This window comes from Mobula birostris, chromosome 12 (assembly GCF_030028105.1).
Source record: "Mobula birostris isolate sMobBir1 chromosome 12, sMobBir1.hap1, whole genome shotgun sequence".
Taxonomy (NCBI): Eukaryota; Metazoa; Chordata; class Chondrichthyes; order Myliobatiformes; family Myliobatidae; genus Mobula; species Mobula birostris.
The window spans coordinates 53,007,175-53,031,621 of NC_092381.1; the positions used below are offsets into that span (position 1 = coordinate 53,007,175).

At 39.6% G+C, this 24,447-nt stretch overlaps 1 protein-coding gene across 3 annotated transcripts in view; it reads left to right on the forward strand.

Moving 5' to 3' along the window:
* frem1b (Fras1 related extracellular matrix 1b) overlaps nucleotides 1-18,358 on the forward strand; it is a 237,134-nt gene extending 218,776 nt beyond the window's left edge. For all 3 annotated transcript variants that reach the window (XM_072274667.1, XM_072274668.1, XM_072274669.1), the window contains exons 30-35: nucleotides 1,677-1,826; nucleotides 5,317-5,588; nucleotides 6,235-6,387; nucleotides 15,136-15,251; nucleotides 16,602-16,687; nucleotides 18,084-18,358. In XM_072274667.1, the coding sequence (XP_072130768.1) occupies nucleotides 1,677-1,826; nucleotides 5,317-5,588; nucleotides 6,235-6,387; nucleotides 15,136-15,251; nucleotides 16,602-16,687; nucleotides 18,084-18,292 (986 nt within the window). In that variant the 3' untranslated portion in view covers nucleotides 18,293-18,358. The remainder of the gene's footprint in view (nucleotides 1-1,676; nucleotides 1,827-5,316; nucleotides 5,589-6,234; nucleotides 6,388-15,135; nucleotides 15,252-16,601; nucleotides 16,688-18,083) is intronic.
* The last annotated feature ends 6,089 nt before the right edge of the window (nucleotides 18,359-24,447 follow it).

A 24,447-nucleotide genomic window follows, 5' to 3' on the forward strand; every position in this document is an offset into this window, starting at 1 on the left:
CGTTAGGCCCAGATAAATACAGGCACCAAGAGACAAAAGGCGGCAATGCCGATCCCACCCAACCTATTCAAAGGCTTACAGATAAGAAAATCTCGAGGAAATTTTAAAAACCAGAGAACAATCCTACAATTCATATAACTCTACTGTTGCCTGGAATAGAGGAGAAGGCTTTGGGGCAACACAAAAGAGGTGTACAAAGTTATTAGGGACATTATTAGGAAAGAGTGTAGCAGATTACTCCAACACCCACCTCCCATGTCAAACGGACCTGTAACCAGACAGTGTAGGTTTAATGTAAGGAATGGAAGGTTTTGAGGGGACCTAGGGAAAAATTTTTCACCCAAAGGTGACTGGAATTTGAAATGCACTGCAGATGGTTGTGGAGGACAGAGCTATTTTCAAGTACTTGAATTGCCAAGGCATAACAGCTCCAAATCAAGTGCTGAGATCAGTATAAATGAATAGATAGGTTCAAAGGCAAAAGGAAAAACAGATTTTGAGAAGTGATTTTGCATGGATAGGTGTGTTAAAAGTCCTACTTCTCTGCATTTTGACCATGATGTTCATTTGCGTCGTCTTATAACTTCATCATTAAAAAAGAATATACAGGCCCAGGAAAATAACAGTCAAGAAATGTCTCCCATTCCATGTAGCTTGTCCCAAATAGTCTGGGTGCAACATGACATCCAGCTGGAACCTAGTCACTGCCAGCTCATTTTGTTGCTTTGGGCTTAAGAAACCTGACTACAGTATGTACAGCATATGATCTGCCATGACCCAATATCAAAAATGCCTTCGTAGGAAACAAGACTGGGATCATCTCAGATGCATGGTCTGCATGGGACCTGATCAAACTGATGCGTAGCACTGTCCTGGAGAGGAACAGGAGCATACAAAAAACAGGCCATTCTGGAACTGCAATCATCTGTTTAGTAACAAAAATGGTTGCCACAATTATGATTTGCAACTCTTGCTCTCCTAGTTGCCACTCAGATCCCTTTTAAATTTTTCCTTTCTCCCCATATATCTTACGCCCTCTGTTTTTTAATTGTTTTTCCCTGGGAAAAGGACTGCGTGCACTCAGCCTATCTATGCCCCTCATGATTTTATCTATTACGACATTTCTCAGTCTCCATCACCCTAAGGAATACAGTTCTGGACTGACCTCCCTCTCCCTATAACTCAGCTCCTTAAATCCTGGTGACATTATTGTTAATCTTCTTTAAACTCTTTCCAATCCAATGACTTCATTCCTTTCAAAGGGTAGCCAAAACTGTAGAGAACACTTTAGGTGCGGCCTCTCCACCATCTTGTATAACTGCAATACAACATTCCAATACTTATACTCAGTGCTCTGACTGATGGAAGTTAGCATGCCAAATGATTTCTTCACCACAGTACCTACCTGTGATGCTTCTCTCAGGGAACCATGTACTTTGCACTTCTGGTTCCCTTTATTCTACAATATTCCCAGTACACAATGTGAAAGTCCTACATTTGTATTATTTATGAAAAAGCAACAACTCTCAGCAGTTATCTGAATTAAACATCATTTGCTACTTCATTGGCCCACTTACCTAGCTAATTCCCTTTACTTAAGTCAAGTTTCTACATTTTTGAGGTGTGAAGTTAGTATGTAAATTTATGCATGATTAATATTTTATCTCTGAACACAGGTATTTCTATGAAGATGTGGAATATTTTTATTAAAGATGATGGACTTGAAGAAAACCATGAAAAACTGCAAGTGATGCTAATGAAACCAATGAATGCCATCATTGGACAGAAATATACCTCCTTGGTGGAAATTATAGATACGCGTGAAGGTATGAATTATAAATGGAATCACAGGGTTGTACAGCATTGTAATAGGCTTTTTGGCCTACCAGATCCATGCAATCATTTTTCCCACTTGCATCAGTTCCATTTTCAAGCATTAGAACCATATCCTTCTTTGCCTTGCCAATTTGCGTCTGTGTCTTTTAAATATATTATTTGTAACCGATTCCACCACTTCCTGTGAGAGTGTCTAACAGATAAGAGCCACTGTGTAATAGAAAATTCTCCCTCACTGCCCCTCTTCCCCTTTACAATTTCTTCTTCTCACCTTAAACCTCTTGTTTATATATATAGGAAACAGATTTTGTGTTTTTTTGTGCAAGGAGGGGGGATTTGGGAGTTGATGATCGTGCTGCCTTTCTTTTCTTTCTCGGCTTCATGGCTACCAGGAGAAGAAGAATTTCAGAGTTATATACTTCAATTATAAAAATGAATTTTAAACCTTTGAACTATCTACCTTATCAAGGCTTTCTTATAATCTTAAGTACTTCTATCACGTTACTCCTGTTCCTCTTCCACTTGAAGGAAAATAAGTCTAAACTATCCAATCTCTCCCGGTGACTGAAGTGCTCAAATCAAGACAACATCCAGTAAATCTTTGCACTCTCTCTTGTGCAATCACCACCTAATTCAAAAGGACCTCAGATAAAATGGTTCCAACATTAAGTGATCTGGAATAGAAACATAATTTAGGATTACTGACTGATGTTGCATGCTAGCAAAGTAAGATTGTGTTTACCTACTTGACATGAAACATACTATTTTAATTTATTTTGTTCTTGATATTTCAAAATTAAGTGCCTACATATTTATATCCCAAAGAATATATTGCTAACTCCTTGTACTCATTGTTTTTTTGGGGGAGTTTCTTTCTATTTTCCCGAATGGAATTGTTTCTGGCAAGCTAAGTAAAAGTACCCATTCCTAACTGCCCCCTTACAACAACTGGTGCGCACCTTCTTCAACTACTGTTCTCTTCTACTGAAGACACAATACATAGGCAGAGTGCTTCAAGATAGTGGATAACACATAGATGGTGTTGTTCCCATGTTCCTACTGACTTGTCCTTTTTAGTTTTGGAGATCCTGTTGTAACAGCTAAATGCAGTACATTTCATAAATAGCAGACATTACAACTACTGTCTGCTAGCGAAGGAAACCAATGTTAACTTGGTAGGGTGTCAGCCACGTGGGCTGGTTTGACCTAGATGGTGTCAAGTTTCTTGAACACTGTTGGAATCGTACTTATCCACACAGATAGGGAGTATTCCACTACATGCCCTCCACGCACCTTATACATAAAGACCATAGATATAGACATAGGAAACCTATTAAGCCATTTGGCTCATTGAGTCTGTTCCACCATTCCATCATGGCTGATTTATTATCCCTCCCAACCCCATTCTTCTGCCTACTCCCCATATCCTTAGACACCCTTTCTAATCAAGCACCTATCAACCTCTGCTTTCAATACAGTGGATTCTGGTTAATTGGGCTAAACCAGGACCAACACATTTGACCCAATTAAGTGAATGACCCAAATTGCAAACTTTCATGGAAATAGTTTAAAAGGTGTAGGAAAGATAAAATACCATTTAGGTGAGTAGCAAAGGATGTATTTAAATGAAATACAGAACAAATTAGAACATTACAACAGTACTATAAAACTGCATATTAGTTCCTAATAGTCATCGACAGAGGAGTTCATCCTGTATACACTGCTGTGTTCTTATAATTGACAGTAAATGAACAATATCAACACAGACATCTAGTGCAGAAAATGGATGGCCTTCATACAATTCTTTCGATAATTGCATCCTCCAAATCTTCATTTTCATTACACCCTTCAAGATGATTGATGATACCTTCAAATTCTTTGTAGTCCCTAACTTGTCCTTAACTCATTTCATTTTCACTCCCAGCCAACTCTGGCATCTCCAGGCCTGACTGCTTGAAACCGCAATGAGCAAAACGGTTCTGAATTCTCTTACTGCTTATTTCTTGCCAACTATTAGTGACAAAAATCACTGTTTTTTGGACATAAATACATACAATGACACTATTTAAATACTGTTTGTTCTAAGCACAGTGTAGTGTCTAATGGCAACACAAGTACCAGCACAGGCACTAGTTAGAAACTGCTGGGCAACTATCTCCTGTCCCAATTAAGTGGCACGGTGTTCCAAATAAACAAAGTGAATCTCAGCTATTTTCTCAATTCATCTTAGTTCTTTAAGAATTGTCCCAAATAAGTGGCTGTCCAATTAACCAAAACCCACTGTATACCCAATGATTTGTCCTCCACAGTCATCTGTGGCAATGAGTTCTTGCGAAAGAAATTCCTCCTCATCTCTGTTCTTAAGGGACATCCTTGTATTCTGAGATGTGCCCTCTATTCCTAGACTACCTCAGTACAGGAAACATCTTCTCCATGCCCACTCTATCTTGGCCCGTCAAAATTTGATTAGTTTCAATGAGATCATCTCTCATTCATCTAACCTTCAGTTAGTACAGGCTCAAAGCCATCAAATGCTAGGGTGTTAACCCTTTAATTCCCAGGATCATTTTGTGTGAACCTCCTCTGGTCCTCTTCAATGCCAACACATCCTTTCTTAGATAAGGAGCCCAAAACTGTTCACAATACTCCAAGTGCGGTCTGACCTATGTCTTATGAAATCTCGGCCTAAAGAGAGTCAGGAGAGTCATGAGGTAAGCCACTATGTGCAGGATGCCCTGAATCTCAGCTGATACTGTAGCTAAAGTTTTAATGGCTAATTCAGTTTAACTTCCATTAAGCTTCAGTTAAGCCCACATCCCTTTCCACAAAATGTTAATAGTTGGGGAACTTGGTGATGTCCCAATGGTTGCCAAGTGTAGGTGATTCTTAATGGAGGTATTAATTCATTGGAGTTTCAGAACATAGAACAGAACAGCACAGAAACAGGCCCCTTGGCCCACGATGTTATGCCAAATTAATTAAATTAGTAATCAACTGTGCAACTAAACTTATCCCTTCTGCCTACACAGTCTCCACTATTGGAACATTAATTTCCCAACTATCTGAGAGCCTCCTGAATGCTCCTTTCATATTAGCCTCCAGCACTATCCCATGCAATGTATTCCTGGAACCCACCACTCTTTATGTAAAAAAAATTGCCCATAAATCACTTTTAAACTTAGCTCCTTTACCTTAAATGCATGCTCTCTGGTATTAGACAATCCTCGGAAAAAGGAAAATACCTCCCATAATCTTAAATCTCTATCAGATCTACGCTCAGCCTCCATCGTTCCAGAGAAAAAAAACTAATTTGTCTACCTTCTCCTTATAACACATGTCTGCAGGATTGTGCCAAATATTACCTGCCACTGAACAGTCCATGCCTTGGTTTTGCATACACTTCACTTCTTGAGGAATTTTGCATGGAATAGAATGGCTCATAGTTTTGATGAATAAATATTTCAAGTTGTCTCTCTGCAGGGAAGTGTAATCCCACTGATCTGAGAAGTAGTGACAGCATTGTAAGTGAAATGCCAAATACATCTTCCAAGCCAATTACTAGTGAAAAAATAATATCCCATCTGGAAGAAAAGTCATTTACTCAGCCTAATCCATACTGGGATCACAATACTTCTCCTCCTCGAGGCGATGTCCCTCAGACCAACCACTTTTTGGACCATCGTGGAACTTTCATCTCAGATGATATTGCTCAGGCTGTTCCCAGTGCACAACTTCAAGCAAGCAGCAGAGTGGTATGTTAATACCAAAGATTCCCTATTATGACAATAAGAGTTATTATACATTGTTTCTTTTGATGTAAGATGAAAATGCAAAACTCTCTGAACTATCTTGAAAAATGGGAAATCAAACTTTTGACATTATTTTTTATCCCAGAATTTTATTTTTATATCATTCATTTGCTGAATGTGGTTTAAAACTAATTAACACATTATTTTCAGACCATCCTCACAATTCCAAAAAGGGAACTGAGAGATTGTGTTGACAGTTAAGATTTTCTTAACAGTTATTCTTTAATATTTTTTTCTTAATAAAAACAGGAAATGGTGGGGATAGTTGATCAACTGACATCTGTGGAGAGAAGTAGAGTTAACTTTTCAGAGCAGTAGCCTTCTATTAGAAGGTCTAATGAAAGGTCATCTCCCTAATGTGTTGACTTTATTTCTCCACAGTTGCTGCCTGATCCATTAAGTATCCGCAGCATTTTCTATTCTTCCTTCAGATTTTCTAGTTACGTTTTTTTTTCATTGTTCAATTAATGATATTTTTTAATTAACATTACAAAAATCACCTCAGGGAGGGAACCTATATAAGAGAAGGAGTCTGAGTATAAGCCATTTGGATTGAAGAAAATAATCAGCACTTTCTGCTATTTTACAGTACCATGAGATGGTGCCAAGAAGTACCGATGATTTCTCAATGCCATTACAAGTCAATGGATGGCGCTTGCACCCAACTCAAAGGCATGACCTGCTTCAAAAAGACTTTCCATTTGTAGCTAAAAATACACAGTCATCTGGCAACGTGGATCAGGTAGATGTTTTCATTCAGTACAACTGCTGATTTTGAAGCTATATCGCTGTAAATTTCTAGTATTATTCTTGGTCAATGTTTTGACTTTCAATAGAGGAGTTAAGGCATTTGCCAAGTGTTTTGATTCTTCTGGGGCACTCTCATGTACAATAAGTCCTTAAACTAGAACTTGTACTTTGGGTCCTAATTTAAAATGGGATATTTGCTGGGACTAGGGAAGGAAAGTGAAAAGAAATATATTTTTAAAAGACTGATAGGTGGGCAGAGGGGTGGGGTGACTCTGTTGATAAAGAATGAGATGAAATCACGTAGGATCAGAAGAAGTAGAATCCTTGTGGATAGAATTAAGAAACTGTAAGAGCAAAAAGATTCTGTTGTGTACGGGCCGGTGAATAGTACTGTGTATAGGAGATAGAAAGGGAACATTACTGTGGTCATGGGGACTTCAATATGCAGGTAGACTAGTTAAATGAGATTGGCACTGGATCCTGGAAGATATATTAGTATTACAATTAAGTCTGGTAACTACAGCAGCATGAGAAAGGAACTGGCCGATGTTGATTGGAAGGGGATGGAATAACAGCAATGTCAGGAGATTCTGGAAGTAATTCAGAAGACACTGAATCAGAAGTATTGTAAAGGCACAAAGAGGCAATCATGGCTGACAAGGGAAATCAATAGCTGCATAAAAATAAAAGAAAGGGAATGTAGCAAAAATTGGTGGGAAGCTTTTAGAAACCAACAGAAGGCATCTAATAAAACAATAAGAAGAGAAAAGATAAAATATGAAGGTAAACTAGCCAATGATATAAACAAGATACTAGAAGTTTTTTCAGATATATAAAGAGGAAAATAGAGGCAAGAGTGGACTTTGGACTGCAGGAAAATGGTGTTGTATAGATGGTAATGTGGAATAAAGAAATGGCAAAAGAATTGAATAAGTATTTTAAATCAGTCTTCACTGTGGAAGGTACTCACAACATATCAACAATTTGAGAGAGTCCTGGGGGCAGAAGTGAATGTAGTTGTTATTACTAAGAAGAAAGTGCTCGGGAAGATGAGAGGTCAGAAGGTGGACTGAATGAGCTACCTCTTCCAGTACCCCAGGTATCTGAAAAGGAAGAGGTAGCTGAAAAGATTGCGCAGGCATTAGTAGTGATCCTCCAAGAATCACTAGAGTCAGGAATGGTTCCAGCATACAGAAAAATTGCAAGTGTCACTCCACACTTTAAGAAGGGAAGTAAAAGACAGGAAGTTGCAGGCCAATTAGTCTGACTTCAGTGATTGGTATGATTATAGAGTCCATTATTAAGGATGAGGTTTTGGGGTACTTAGAAGCACATGATAAAATAACACAAAGTTGGCATGGCTTCCTTAAGGGAAGATCTTGCCTGAAAAAAACTGTTGGAGTTCTTTGAGGAAGTAACTGGCAAGTTAGACAAAGGAGAGTCAATGGATGTTGTTTACTTGGATTGCAATGAAACCAGTGAAGAGGTACTGATCTTCAGTCTACTAAACAAGATAAGACACCATGATTTTCCAGGAAAGGTATTAGCTTGGCCAGAAGATTGGCTGATTGGCAAAATGCAAAGATTGGGAATAAAGGTGTCCTTATTTATTTGGCTGCTGATGACTAGTAGTATTCTGCAGGGGTTGGTATTGGGTCTGCTGATTTTCACGTTATTTATCAGTGATCTGGATAACAGCATTGATGATCTGTGGCCACGTTTGCTGATAATACAAAGATAGATGGAGGAGCAGGTAATGTTAAGAAGCAGAGAGTCTGCAGAAAGACTTGGGAAAATGGGCAAACTAGTGGTGGAGGGAATATAAAGGAGGGAAATATAGGTTTGTTCACTTTGCTAGAAGGAATAAAGGCTTCAATTATTTTCTAAATGGTAAAAGAATGCAAAAATAAAAGATGCGAGGTGACTTGGGAAACTTATAACATCTCTTTATAACAGAGATGAGGAGGAATTTCCTTGGCCAGAGAAGTTGGGGAATCTGTGGAATTCATTGCCACAGACAGGCGTGGAGGCCAAGTCATTGGGTATATTTAAAACAGATGTTAACAGGTTCTTGATGAGTTAGGATGTCAATTGTTTTGGGGAGAAAGCAGGACAATGGGGTTGAGAGGATAAATAAATCAGCCACAGTCTAATGGATGAGCATACTCTTGGACAAATAGCATAATCTTGCAGTTCTGTCTTTTAGGAGAAATACCTTGTGTTATGATATGTAAAAATTGCTTTGGTCAGTCTACCTGTGTAAGAGTTATGCTGAATGCCTGAATCAGTCTTGTATTTCCTGGTCTTCACTTGAGTATCAGGTTTGTAATTCACAACAATTGCATGTTTTTGCAGTCAGGTATCAAAAGCAAAACAAAATTCAAGTGTATGTGCCACCTCCAGTAGCCTAATATCCCCACAAACCCTTGAGTCTCTTTCCTATTGGTAGGGGTAGCCATTTCAGTTAGATTACTCTGTACTTGGTCTGAAATTACTTGATGTCCTGAAACTCACTGGATACCCAGAAACTGGACTATCTCACTCAGCCACTGTGTTTTCTGTGGATTCACCACCCATCCTCAGTCCTTCATGTGGCTTACCAGCACCCCCAGAGCTTCAGCTACCACTCCCAGACAGGTTGTCATAGCATGATGTCAGCAATATAATAGTCAGAGTTCCTGCTTATAACTGAATGTTTGACACCTGCGTCCAGCCTTCCACGGGACACTCCTTGAACTTACAAAACACTTTTAATGTCTCCCACTCTCTCCTTTGACTTCAAAACTGTAACTTGTGCTTCTGCATTTTTAATTCTGTTTCTATGCCCCCTGATTCTATATCTCCTCATCCTCATCTAAACCTGTCCAACCCCTCAAACTTATCATTCTTCTCCAGGAAACCGAGGTCCACTGGCACCTTCCAACAGGTGGGAGGGCAGCTCGAGGAAAATATGTTGGTTGTTGCCACAAAACCATAGGTGTTATTCATCTATCCCAGTACCTTAATCTCAGTCTCATCCCTGTTGTTTGCACAGCATAGTACCCATTATGCAGAATCCTGCCAACTACACCAATTTTGTAACAAAACTTATTTTAAGATCCATTATATGTTATTTTCTCATTCACCTCAGGATACTCACATATGCATTTGCAAACAAAGGAAACACTACACATGTATTCAAGGCTACAAGAAGACACTGTTAGAACTAACACGTGTGATATGGAAAGGAAAGCAAAAGTTTACAGTAGTAGCAATACAGAAAGAAATAGTACTTATCATTCACTAAACAAGCCGATCTCTGCAATGTCATAAGGGAGCTACAGATCCGGCAATCTTACACATTGCCCATTTTCTCTCTCTCCCTAGCTCTGATTTGATGTACTTGCCCCTATCTTCTTAGCACTAGCACCAGCCATGACCTAGCATAAGACAAAATTCTCCAACTTGCACAAAGAAAGTACTCATTTTTATGTCCATTAAGCTTCCTTCAAAGCTCTATATATTTATCACTCCAGTACTTTTCCATCCCTTGGTACTACCAGCTGCATTCCCCCCTTATCTCTTATGACCTTCAGCCCAGACAAACATGTTTTCACCTCCTTCCACTCAAGTGGCCGCAGACTTGTACTTGCTTCACTTCTTAACAATTTTGTCGTGGACTGGTGCTCTTGTACTTTCTCAAAACAATCCCACTCCAGTATAACACCATTTTGTCTTATAGACTTGCATTTTATTTCAGCATATACCAAGGAGGGATCACATTTAACTTTTTCCTTACAAGTCATAGTCATTGTCATACTTTATTGATCCTGGGGGAAATTGGTTTTCGTTACAGTTGCACCATAAGTAATAAATAGTAATAGAACCATAAATAGTTAAATAGTAATATGTAAATTATGCCAGTAAATTATGAAATAAGTCCCGGACCAGCCTATTGGCTCAGGGTGTCTGACCCTCCAAGGGAGGAGTTGTAAAGTTTGATGACCACAGGCAGGAATGACTTCCTATGATGCTCAGTGCTGCATCTCGGTGGAATGAGTCTCTGGCTGAATGTACTCCTGTGCCCACCCAGTACATTATGTAGTGGATGGAAGACATTGACCAAGATGGCATGCAACTTAGACAGCATCCTCTTTTCAGACACCACCGTCAGAGAGTCCAGTTCTATCCCTACAACATTACTGGCCTTATGAATGAGTTTGTTGATTCTGTTGGTGTCTGCTACCCTCAGCCTGCTGCCCCAGCACACAACAGCAAACATGATAGCACTGGCCACCACAGACTCGTAGAACTCATAGTATGTTCTACACTAAGAATGCCTCAGTTAGAAAAGCCAGCATCAGTATATAACTTTATTATAAAGATTTTCAATGTTGTTAGCTGATCTTGGATGGAAGTGCAAGAGGGAAGCAGCAGTTTAGTTGAATAAAATAACAGCTATGGTTATGCTAATGAAAAAGCAGAACAACTTGCAATATGGACTGGAAATGTGCTGTACTTTTGCTTTATTTGATCAAAATTGCAAAGGTTAAATATTTTCTAATATTTGTCTTCTTATTAATAAGGCTTTTTCATGTGATTACGTAGAGATTCAAAGTTGGTTCACCGTGTAACCATTGTGTGAGTGACAACTGGATCTAATTATATTGTAGAGGTGACTTACAATGGATTGAAGAGCTTGAGCATGTAGATATTAAGGAAGAGAATGTGCTGGAGCTTTTGGAAAGCATCAAGTTGGATAAGTCTGAGAATGGACTGGATGTACCCCAGGCTACAGTGGGAGGCGAGGGAGGAGATTGCTGAGGCTCTGGTGAGGATCTTTGCATCATCAATGGGGACGAGAGAGGTTCCGGAGGATTGGAGGGTTGTGGATGTTGTTCCCTCATTCAAGAAAGGGAGTAGGGACAGCCCAGGAAATTATAGGCCAGTGAGCCTTACTTCAGTGGTTGGTAAGTTGATGGAGAAGATCCTGAGAGGCAGAATTTATGAACATTTGGAGAGGCATAATATGATTAGGATAGTCAGCATGGCTTTGTCAAAGGCAGGTCGTGCCTTACGAGTTTGATTGATTTTTCTGAAGATGTGACTAAACACATTGATGAAGGAAGAGCAGTAGATGTAGTGTATATGAATTTTAGCAAGGCATTTGATAAGGTACCCCGTGCAAGGCTTATTGAGAGAGTAAGGAGGCATGGGATCCAGGGGGACATTGCTCTGTGGATCCAGAATTGGCTTGCCCACAGAAGACAAAGAGTGGTTGTAGATGGGTCATATTCTACATGGAGATCAGTGACCAGTGGTGTGCCTCAGGGATCTGTTCTAGGACCCCTTCTCTTCATGCTTTTTATAAATGACCTGGATGAGGAAGTGGAGGGATGGGTTAGTAAATTTGCTGATGACACAAAGGTTGGGGGTGTTGTGGATAGTGTGGAGGGCTGTCAGAAGTTACAACGTGACAATTATACGATGCAAAACTGGGCTGAGAAGTGGCAGATGGAGGTCAACTCAGATAAATGTGAGGTGGTTCATTTTGGTAGGTCAAACATGATGGCAGAATATAGTATTAATGGCAAAACTCTTGGCAATGTGGAGGATCAGAGGGATCTTGGGGTCCAAGTCCATAGGACACTCAAATCTGCTGCACAGGTTGACTCTGTGGTGGGAAGGCATACAGTGCCTTAGCCTTCATCAATCATGGGATGGAGTTTAAGAGCCGAGAGGTAATGTTGCAGCTCTAAGGACCCTGGTTAGACCCCACTTGGAGTACTGTGTTCAGTTCTGGTCACCTCACTACAGGAAAGATGTGGAAACCATAGAACGGGTGCAGAGGAGATTTACAAGGATGTTGCCTGGATTGGGGAGCATGCCTTATGAGAATAGGTTGAGTGAACTCGGACTTTTCTCCTTTGAGCGATGGAGGATGAAAGGTGACCTGATGGAGGTGTACAAGATGATGATAGGCATTGATCGTGTGGATAGTCAGAGACTTTTTCTCAGGGCTGAAATGGCTAGCACGAGAGGGCATAGTTTTAAGGTCCTTAGAAGTAGGTACAGAGGAGATGTCAGGGGTAAGTTTTTTGTTATGCAGAGAGTGGTGAATGCATGGAATGGGCTGCTGGAAATGGTGGTGGAGGTGGATACAATAGGGTCTTTTAAGAGACTCCTGGATAGGTACATGGAGCTTAGAAAAATACAGGGCTATAGGTAACCCTAGGTAATTTCTAAGGCAAGGACATGTTCCGCACAGCTTTGTGGGCCGAAGGGCCTGTATTGTGCTGTAGATTTTCTATGTTTCTATTCACATCTAATATACAAGCAGTCACAGTTTCTAGAAAGGACCACTGGATTATGCTCAGGATAGCAATTTGACCAATTGCTTTTCTTCCTTAGCTTCAGGATCCTGCGAATAATTGCTGTGCTTTATTCTTGTGCCTCGGTTGAAACCCACTAACTCAGAACAGAAAGCAGGTTTGAATATTGGCTTAGTTTTTTTTTGTTTCCTGAGCTATATTCCGAGGAACTCAACAGTTTTTGTTTTTGTGATAGCCTAAATCTAAATCCTGCAGAGGTCTTTTGTAATTTCATCCCAGTTTGGCAAAAGAATAAATCAAGGAAGGTAGTGCACCCGTGACTGACAAGGGAAATTAGGGATAGTATCAATTCCAAAGAAGAAGCATACAAATTAGCCAGAAAAAGTGGCTCACCTGAGGACTGGGAGAAATTCAGAGTTCAGCAGAGGAGGACAAAGGGCTTAATTAGGAAAGGGAAAAAAGACTATGAGAGAAAACTGGCAGGGAACATAAAAACTGACTGTAAAAGCTTTTATAGATATGTAAAAAGGAAAAGACTGGTAAAGACAAATGTAGGTCCCCTACAGCCAGAAACAGGTGAATTGATTATGGGGAGCAAGGACATGGCAGACCAATTGAATAATTACTTTGGTTCTGTCTTCACTAAGGAGGACATAAATAATCTTCCAGAAATAGTAGGGGACAGAGGGTCCAGTGAGATGGAGGAACTGAGCGAAATACATGTTAGTAGGGAAGTGGTGTTGGGTAAATTGAAGGGATTAAAGGCAGATAAATCCCCAGGGCCAGATGGTCTGCATCCTAGAGTGCTTAAGGAAGTAGCCCAAGAAATAGTGGATGCATTAGTGATAATTTTTCAAAACTCATTAGATTCTGGACTAGTTCCTGAGGATTGGACGGTGGCTAATGTAACCCCACTTTTTAAAAAAGGAGGGAGAGAGAAACCAGGGAACTGTAGACCGGTTAGCCTAACGTCGGTGGTGGGGAAACTGCTGGAGTCAGTTATCAAAGATGTGATAACAGCACATTTGGAAAGCGGTGAAATCATCGGACAAAGTCAGCATGGATTTGTGAAAGGAAAATCATGTCTGACAAATCTCACAGAATTTTTTGAGGATGTAACTAGTAGAGTGGATAGGGGAGAACCAGTGGATGTGGTATATTTGGATTTTCAAAAGGCTTTTGACAAGGTCCCACACAGGAGATTAGTGTGCAAACTTAAAGCACACGGTATTGGGGGTAAGATATTGATGTGGATAGAGAATTGGTTAGCAGACAGGAAGCAAAGAGTGGGAATAAATGGGACCTTTTCAGAATGGCAGGCAGTGACTAGTGGGGTACCGCAAGGCTCAGTGCTGGGACCCCAGTTGTTTACAATATATATTAATGACTTGGATGAGGGAATTAAATGCAGCATCTCCAAGTTTGCGGATGACACGAAGCTGGGCGGCAGTGTTAGCTGTGAGGAGGATGCTAAGAGGATGCAGGGTGACTTGGATAGGTTGGGTGAGTGGGCAAATTCATGGCAGATGCAATTTAATGTGGATAAATGTGAAGTTATCCACTTTGGTGGCAAAAATAGGAAAACAGATTATTATCTGAATGGTGGCCGATTAGGAAAAGGGGAGGTGCAACGAGACCTGGGTGTCATTATACACCAGTCATTGAAAGTGGGCATGCAGATACAGCAGGCGGTGAAAAAGGCGAATGGTATGTTGGCATTTATAGCGAGAGGATTCGAGTACAGGAGCAGGGAGGTACTACTGCAGTTGTACAAGGCCTTGGTGAGACCACACCTGGAGTATTGTGTGAAGTTTTGGTCCCCTAATCTGAGGAAAGACATCCTTGCCATAGAGGGAGTACAAAGAAGGTTCACCAGATTGATTCCTGGGATGGCAGGACTTTCTTATGAAGAAAGACTGGATGAACTGGGCTTGTACTTGTTGGAATTTAGAAGATTGAGGGGGGATCTGATTGAAATGTATAAAATCCTAAAGGGATTGGACAGGCTAGATGCAGGAAGATTGTTCCCGATGTTGGGGAAGTCCAGAACGAGGGTTGACAGTTTGAGGATAAAGGGGAAGCCTTTTAGGACCGAGATTAGGAAAAACTTCTTCACACAGAGAGTGGTGAATCTGTGGAATTCTCTGCCACAGGAAACAGTTGAGGCCAGTTCATTGGCTATATTCAAGAGGGAGTTAGATACGGCCCTTGTGGCTACAGGGATCAGGGGGTATGGAGGGAAGGCTGGTGCAGGGTTCTGAGTTGGATGATCAGCCATGATCATAATAAATGGCGGTGCAGGCTCGAAGGGCCGAATGGCCTACTCCTGCACCTATTTTCTATGTTTCTATGTCATTAGAATTGTTGAACTATGACTTATTTGAAACAAATGAAACATTATGGAGCATAATAATTTTATGCAATTACAGGGTAATCGACAAATGGAATGTCCTTCAGGTTGGACTGTTCACAAGAAACATTGTTACCTGCTGAACTCTGGGAGAAACAAAACCTGGGAAGGAGCTGAAATGGCCTGTAGGCAAATGTGAGCAACTTCCATCAATTCTGAAATAAACTTTCCATCATTTCAAAAAGGCATCCACTGGACACTAAGCCATGTGAAAACCAAGAACTTCTCTGTTGAGAATAATGGACATTGTATTCTAACATAGTTCAAACAGCAACTGTTTCACTATGGGTGTTCCACCTTTGTAACTAGGGAACTGGGTCAGATCACAAGGATGTTCCTGTTGTTATACAAGGTGGTTTTAATTGATAACGTGTGCTTATTATTTATATTACAGGCTTCTAATAGTATTTCAGTACTGTAGTTTTCTGGCCTCTTTTCATTCAAAATAAGAATAATTTTCTTATAAAACACATTAAAAATGGTAGATAGCATCAGTTTCAAAGGGTGTCACAGAATAATGAAGATACATTTGTGACTGTTCACAGGAATAACGTTTCTAAAAGTAACATAGCTACAGGTAACTTCCAGCAGTGTATATTATTTAAAAGCTGCCAATTCTTCCAAAGATTAAAAAAATAAAATTCTAGGTTTCCTATATTTTTAAAACTTTGTGACTTTTTTCAATTAATTTTAATGAAATAACCTTTAATTTGTTACTGACTTTGTTAAATCTAATAACTGCATAACCAATTATCCTATATTGCAGATGTTCTGTATCTTGGATTGTAGTTTATGTGATAAGATCCTCCACAGTCCTAGTTACCAACATTATTTGAACCACACTAAAAAAAAGATAATTCCAAAAGCACTCACTGAGCAAAGCCAGATTTGGATTTTTAAAGGTAATAGTGTGGAACCAAGAACAAAAATGTAGCTGGTACGACTCTGAATACCAAAGGGAATTGAATTATGTTAAGAGATGGTGTGATTGCTCTTGGTTTCAGCACCAAGATAAAATAAAGTTGAGACAATTGTTTTGATAAAATAGTTTAAGTGGATGTTTGCTGAATGGAACAAAATGATAGCTGAAAATAGTATGCAAAAAATCAAGGGTGAATATTAATGAAACTGAGCTTATTTTTCAGTGGCTACTCTGATACATGGAAGCCCATGCTCAGTAGCAGCACTTTCTCCCTTTGAGTTAAAAATAGATTGCCATTTCAAGTGACTGGACCATGAAACGTAAACTGTCAAAATGTTCTACAGCTGTAAGTACCAAGGTCCTGTGTTTTCCATCAGATGCATCATAATCTTGGAAGAACAGCAAGGCTGTTCTCCCTTGAATACCTACAATTATTTTTTAAGTCCAATAGCATCATTAAAACAGAATTTTTTTTCATATTGTAGTTTAGCTATTTTCCTTGTTATTCAATTGATATTTTCCACTGAAGGCTATACTTATAAATATTTTCCTCTAATATTTAGGTTTCATGCCAACCTAGTCAGTGTACATTCAAAGAAGGAATCAAAATGGCTTTGGAACTTTGCCAAGAAGCGGCCATTCTGGATTGGTATGTATACATGGAGAATTTCAGACCTAGTGATCTGCCAACTAACAGAGCTTTTCTCTAACAAGTATAATTGCAATATATAGAAAATATTCTGAAACTTGAACAGCATCTGGAAATTGTAAGTGGGCTTTGACTTAAGATAATGTTAGGCTATCAAAATATGAGATGTCTCCAGTCAAAACCACTAAATGAATATTAATTTACACTGCATTACACACTTAATAAACACCTTGGATTTTTATCTTTACAAGCATTAAGCCCATGGCTAAGAATCTGTCCCTAAGATTAAGAAGGCTTATGGCATGTTGGACTTCATCATATTGTACAAAATAAAGCAGGTGGATGACTAACAAGAGAAAATCTGCAGATGCTGGAAATCCGAGCAACACACACAAAATGCTGGAGGGACTCAGAAGGCCAGGCAGAATATATGGAAAAGAGTACAGTCGACATTTCAGGCTGAAACCTTTCAGCAGGACCGAAATGGTTTTGGCCCGAAACAATGACCATATTCTTTTCCATAGATGCTGCCTGGCATGCTGAGTTCCTCCAGCATTTCAGGTGGATGTCTACTTTAATTGAGCATAACTGCAAGCATTGAGCACAAGAGCCATAAGGCAGCTCTATAAAACACTGGTTAGACCACACTTAGAGTATCGTGTTCAGTTCTGGTTACCGCATTGTAGGATGTGGAAACTCTGAAGATGCAGAGGTGATTTACCATGATTCTGACTGGGTCAGAGGAAATCTTATGAGGAGAGGTTGAGTGAGGTAGGACTGTTCTCTTTGGACCAGTGGAGGATGAGAGGCAACTTGATATATGTAGATAAGATTATGAGAGGCCTAGATAGCGTGGACAGCCAGCATCTCTTTCTCAGAGTGGCAATGGCTAATACCAGAGGATATCAATTGAAAGTGGGTGAGGGAAAGTGTAGGGGAGTTTTCAGAGGTAGTTTTTTTTCAACCCATTGAGAGCTGGGTGCCTGAAAAACACTGCTGGTACAGGTTGATACAGTAGGGTCACAGAACGTCCTTAGATAGCTACAGTACGTGAACACAACGAAAATGGGCTACATAGGAGGGAAGGGTGAGATTGATCGCGCAGTACATTTATATAGGTTGACACAACATTGAGGGTGGAAGGATATGTAGTGTCCTATGTTCTTTTATTATATATAGAATAAAGCAGATGGGTGAGTAATTTATTTAAGGAGCATAACTCTGTGCATTGGAATGCTAATAGATGTAATATAACCAGAACTATAAGCATGTCTATATCTAATTCATTCACACTAATGAGTAATATGCTAAGGTTGTGTTGTTAAGTGCTACGTTTAGAAAATTATGTGAATAAGATAGATTATATTGATTTTTTTCCCAAAATATCTGTTTCCAGGTTTAATAGATGAGACTGGTTCTGGAAAATGGACGTGGACAAATGGAAGGCCAGTAACTTTTACAAACTGGATGAAAAGAAAATTTTTGCCAGCTGGAAATAAGCAATCTAACTGTGCTCTGGTCCGGGGCAAGGGCAAATGGGTGAGCAGGAAGTGCGTTGAGATACAGGAGGGGTATATATGTTCCCTTTCTCTTTCAAGAGTTTAAATTATCACTTTAATTATCATTAGGTTATGTTTTTGTGAACATCTTATCAAATGCAATATGCAGTATCAGTAGTTTTGTATCTAATTGACTATATTAGAAGACTATACACGTGTTCCTATTTTTTAAATAAAATCATCTCAAGGTACTGTGCTACTGCCAAAACTGTCAGAAGCATCAGACTCCATTATTTCTATCTCCGATCACTTCATGTCTCTGATCAATTAAAATTGTATTTTGGATGCCTTTGTTTTGCTTTCCTTGTCTATTGTAAAATCAGGTACTAGATGCAGAAGTGAACAGGATATTTCATAATAGTATAACCCTAAAGCATTTTAAAATAAGATCAAAAATTTAACTTTTGAGAGCAGGTAGAATGATTAATTTGTGGCATGGTCAGTATCTTATTTAATCACTGGTGTTCTTTCAACTGTGTCAGGTGTTGCTCCCAATCCTACACTGGTTAATAACTACAATTCATTTTAGAGTAAGAACAACCTTATCATAATTAAAGAAATTTTGTCAGATTGTCCAGGACTGCATTTGATACTTGGTGTTTCCAGTGAATCAAAAGAATACTTTAAGAATAACATACTGCACCCCAATGGGAATATGCCAGTTTCAGTTATTGCCCCAGATGCAAACTTTAGCTGGGTAAAGCTAACCATATTTTTATTTTTAGATCTGTAATGTAATGAGCTATTTGTGAATGACTAAACAAGGAACAACGTAAACAATTCAGTGAGGAATAGCCAGGGACGGCAGTTAGCTAGCTCTTGACAGGACACTGGCACAGTGATAGATGGCTGATGGATGAAAGTGATTGGGGGTGGAGGGAAATGGAGGAGATTACTTAAGAATAATAGGTACGTAGGTAAGTTGCCACTCCAATGCTGGGAAAACCAGGCAGTCCTGAGGAATTCAGTGATAAACATTCCTAGGCCACACAGTCCAAGAGAAATCCTGCACTGTTTCAGGAAAAGCATTATACAGATAATGTTTTCATTCTGCCCTCTCCTGGTGCAAATTCCAAATTCCAAATTTAGGTTCCAAATTCCTGTTTAGTTAGAATCAGTGAGATTCATTAGAATAACCTTTGTTACTCCAATTTCTCTAACCAATTAGATCTAGTGTTATCCCCTATTTAAAAGTTTATAGACTAAACTTTCCTTTTCACTTATTCTTAGTCAGTTAAAAAACCAAATATAATTCTTTTTCTCAAGTATTATAACTAACTTCAATTTCAGTTCCAGGCGATATATCTACAAGTTTAAATTAAAATTCAAAAAGTATATCATCATCATCATCATCATCAGGTGCCGTGCCCAGTTTGAGCTTTGACTGCCATGGCCCACACACTCCTGTTTCGGGTCAAGTGGATCAATTCATTGGTATTCTTTTCCAGTTCTCTGGCTGCTGCCTCCATCATCATTTGTCTTTGTCTTCCTCTTGCTTTCTTCCCTTCAATCTTTCCCATAATTACCAAGCATTCTAACTCCTCTTTCCTAATCACACGTCCAATGAAGTTATGTTGTCTTTTCTTGATCTCATACATTATTTCTCTTTTTGTGTTTGCTCTGTTCATGACATCCTCGTTAGATATTCGTTTCATCCATGATATTCTTTGTATACTCCTCAAAAACCACATCTCTGCTGCTTCAATTCAATTCCTCATGTTACTAGATATTGTCCAACATTCTGAGCCATATAACATAACTGGATAAACGTAACAATTCAGTACTCTGAGGCGAGTGTCATGCCTAGTTTAGTATTGGTCAGTATACTCTTCATTCCCGTAAAGGTGTCTTTTGCCATCCCTATACTTCTTTTGATGTCCATGTTGCACCTGCCATCTGATGTCACGCAGCTTCCTAAGTAGCAAAAGTTCTGTACTTGTTTTATGTCTTCCCTGTTTATTCTCAGCCTGCAGATAGGATTCTCCTTCTTTTTGGATATCACCATACATACTGTCTTTTTGCAATTGGTAGGTAGACCCATTTTTGCACTTTCTTCAACAATTATATCAATTAAGTTTTGTAGTTCTTCCTCCGTACTTGCAATTAACACAGTATCATCTGCATATCTGAAATTATTGATGTTTTCACCACCAACTTTGATTCCCAAGATGTCTCTTATTTTTTGTAATATTGTTTCACTGTACACATTAAATAAATCAGGGGAGAAAACACACCCTTGTCTAACGCCTCTCTTGATTTTCGTAAACTGACTCACTTCTCCATCTATTCTTCCAGCGGCAGTTTGTTCCCAGTACAGATTTCTGATTAGGCGGAGGTCTTTCGAATCTAGACCTAGAGTTTTCTGTAATATTTCAAATAACTTATTGTACTTCATTTTATCAAATGCTTTTGTGTAGTCGATAAAACTAACAAACAAATCTTTTTGCACTTGAATAGCTAGTTCTGATAGTATCCTTAACACCAATATTGTGTTTCTTGTACCTTTGTCTTTCACAAAACCACATTGTTCTTTACCTATTTCAGCTTGTATCTTACTTTTAGCTCTTGTCATCAAAATTCTTAGAAGTATCTTGGTGATATGACCCATTAAGCTTATGGTCCTATGTAATTCACATTCTATTGCTCCAGGTTTCTTTGGAAGAGTGATAAATACTGATTTTTTCATCTCTTCTTGTATTATTCCAGTCTCATAAATGTCATTGAATAAATCAGTAAGTATTTCAATTCCATAATCTTCAAGGGCGATAATTTGTTCTATTAATAATTCATCAGGACCTGCTGCCTTTCTTTTCTTCATCTTATTTACTGTATTGCATTACAAACTTCAGATTTTAAAATACTTGGACCTTCAATGTTTTTCTTAATTTCTGGTTTTTCACCTGGATCATCTTCAAACAATTCCTGAATGTACTCAGTCAATCTGTTCATAATCTCATCTTTTTCCATGATAATGGTACCATCCTTTGCTTTCAAACATCCACCTGAAGAACAGAGGAGATTTTTAACCAGCGATATTCTTGATTTTTTTGATGTAAATTTTTGGATCAGTAATAGGGATTCTTTTATATACAGAAAGTATACACATACAGCTTAACATCTTTCTCGACAATTCTCCAACATCACAACTTTTAAACAAAGTAAATCTCGTTCAGTAACTTATCAAAGTCTTTGCAAAAATAATCAGTTCTTTCAGAAAATCAAGTTCAGATTCTTTGAATGAAAATAAACTTAACCATCCAACCATATTAGATCCTCTGTGTCATTACACATTTCGTTCCTGTGCTGGTTCTTCACCTTGGGTGGCTCGCCAACTTGTTTCTTGGGTCATTGGATGAGATGTTTTATCATCCACGGCAAGTCAATTCACAAACTTGCACAAAAACTTGGCTAAATCCCTTGATATGATTTTGTAGAACTAATTCCCAACTACACGGTATAGATTTTGGACACTCATCTCTGTTGATATTGTCTCGTTATAGCTGCTGCATGTTATAGCTGTAGCTTCAATAAATCTTTTATCATTATTGTCTCTCCTCCAGGGGTTTCAAGTTAGTAGGGTAAAAGTACCAACTACTGATTCCACTGTTAACAGTTCACGTATTCAGCTTCTAATTGTTGCTGCGTTTCTCTCCTTGTCTGTCCTGTGTCCAGCCCGCCCCTCCATCGCATAGCGTTTCTTTCAAATTCTCTTTTTTTAAATTGGTAAACCTCATTTTCATCCCTCTGCAGATAGAACTTTCTAGCATTACAACTCTGGGTTTAATTAACCTGGCTTACACAAAAGAATGCAAATTATACTCACATGGAACAGAGGAAAATAGTGATTGACAAAAACAATTCTTACCTTTCTGTGCAATACTGAGCACAGTCATCATGGCTTACATTATTATTTCACCCTGCCATTAATAATAATGACATTTTGGGTTTTAGAATAAATTGAATTGAATTGACTTTATTTTTTACAACCTTCATATATATGAGGGGTAAAAATCTTTATGTTAGGTCTCCTTCTAAATGAGCAATGTGCAATTTATAGTAATTTATAATAAATAGTATGTACAACAGGACAGTCAATGTAACAGAAATACAATTGTAATGACATGAATTAATCAGTCTGATGACCTGGTGGAAGAGGCTGTCCTGGAGTCTGTTGGTCCTGGCTGCGGTACCGTTTCCTGGATGGTAGCAGCTGGAACAGTTTGTGGTTGGGGTGACTCGGGTCCCCAATGATCCTTCGATCCCTTTTTACACATCTGCCTCTGCAAATATCCTGAATAGTGGGATGTTCACATCTAAAGATGCACTAGGCTGTCTGCACCACTCTCTGCCGAGTCCTACGATTGATGGAAGTACATTTCCCTTACCAGGCAGTGATGCAGCCAGTCAGGATGCTCTCATTTGTGCTCCTGTAGAAAGTTCCTAGGATTTGGGGGCCCATACCAAACTTCTTCAACATTATTGTGCCTTTTTCACCACACAGCCAGCATGTACAGACCACGTGGGATCCTCAATAATGTGTATGCCGAGGAACTTAAAGCTGTTCACTCTCTCAACCCCAGATCCATTAATGTCTATGGGGGTTAGCCTGTCTCCATTCCTCCTGTAGTCTACAACCAGCTCCTTTGTTTTTGCGACGTTGAGGGAGGGGTTGTTTTCTTAACACCACCGTGTCAGTGATGACTTCTTCTCTGTAGGCTGCCTCTTTATTGTTTGAGATTAGGCCAATCAGTGTAATGTCGTCAGCAAATTTAATTAGCAGATTAGAGCTGTGGGTGGTGACAAGGTCAAGGGTATAAAGAGAGTAAAGGAGGGGCCTAGTACACAGCCCTCAGGGGCACCTGTGTAGAGGGGCAGAGGTGAGGGAAGCCCACTCTTACCACCTGCAGGAGATCTGACAGGAAGTCTGGGATCCAGCTACACAAGGCAGGGGGCAGCCCAAGGTCTCTGAGCTTCTTGTCAAGCCTGGAGGGAATTATGGTGTTATCCCTCTTCTCCAGGTGTGTAAGGATGGTGTGAAGATCTGTGGATCATCTGTCGATCAGTTGTGTTGGTAGGTGAATTGTAGGGGGCCCAGTGTGGGTGGTAGCATGCTGCTGATGTAGTCCTTGACCCGCCACTCAAAGCATTTGCTTTTATAGAGGTGAGTATGACAGGATGCCAGTTGTTCAGACAGTTACCTTGGCTTTTTTAGGTACAGGGAAAATGGTGGATGTTTTGAAGCAAGAGGGCACTCTGCACTGGGAGAAGGAGAGATTAAAAATTAAACATTCCCACCAACAGCATTTCAGAGCACTGAAAATAAAAGCATGATGCATGTAAAAATATTAATTCTGAGAGTGATTGAGGAATTTGCTTGTTAAATGAACACTATCGATGCTACTTCAACAACTGCATTGGTGCTGTTTCCTGCACCCATACTGAGCTTGTCAACATCACCAACTTTGCCTCCAACTTTTATCCCGCCCTGAAATTTACTTGATCCATTTCCAACGTTTCCCTCTCCCTTCTCAATCTGTCTGTCTCTATCTCTGAAGACAGTCTATCTACGGATATCTTTTATAAATCCACTAATTCTCGCAGCTATAATCACCTGCATCTTTTCCATTTTGTGCACATCTGCCTTCACCCCATCCTCCCACCACCTCCCACCCCATAGTCTCTGCGTCTAGTACATAGTTTTCTGTAACCTGTGTCATCTCCAACGAGATCCTACCACCAAGCACATCTTTTCCACCGCCCCACTTTCTGCTTTCTGCAGGAATCACTCCCTACATGACTCCCTTGTCCACTCAACCCTCTCCACTGATCTCCCTCCTGGTACTTATCCTTGCAAATGGAAAAAATGCCACGCCTGCCCCTACACCTCATCCTTCACTACCATTCAGGGCCCCAAGCAGTCCTTCCAGGAGAAGTAACACTTCACCTACAAGTCTGTTAAGGTTATCTACTGTATCCAGTGCTCCTGGTATGGCCTCCTGTATATCAACGAGACCCAACACAGATTGGGAGACTGAGCTCTGTCCAGCACAAAAAGTGGGATCTCCTGGTAGCCACCCTTTTTAATTCCACTTCCCATCTCCATTCTGACATGTCAGTCCATGGTCTCCTCTACTGTTGCAACGAGACTACACTCAGGTTGGAGGAGCAACACTTTCCATTCCATTTGTGTAGTCTCCAAGC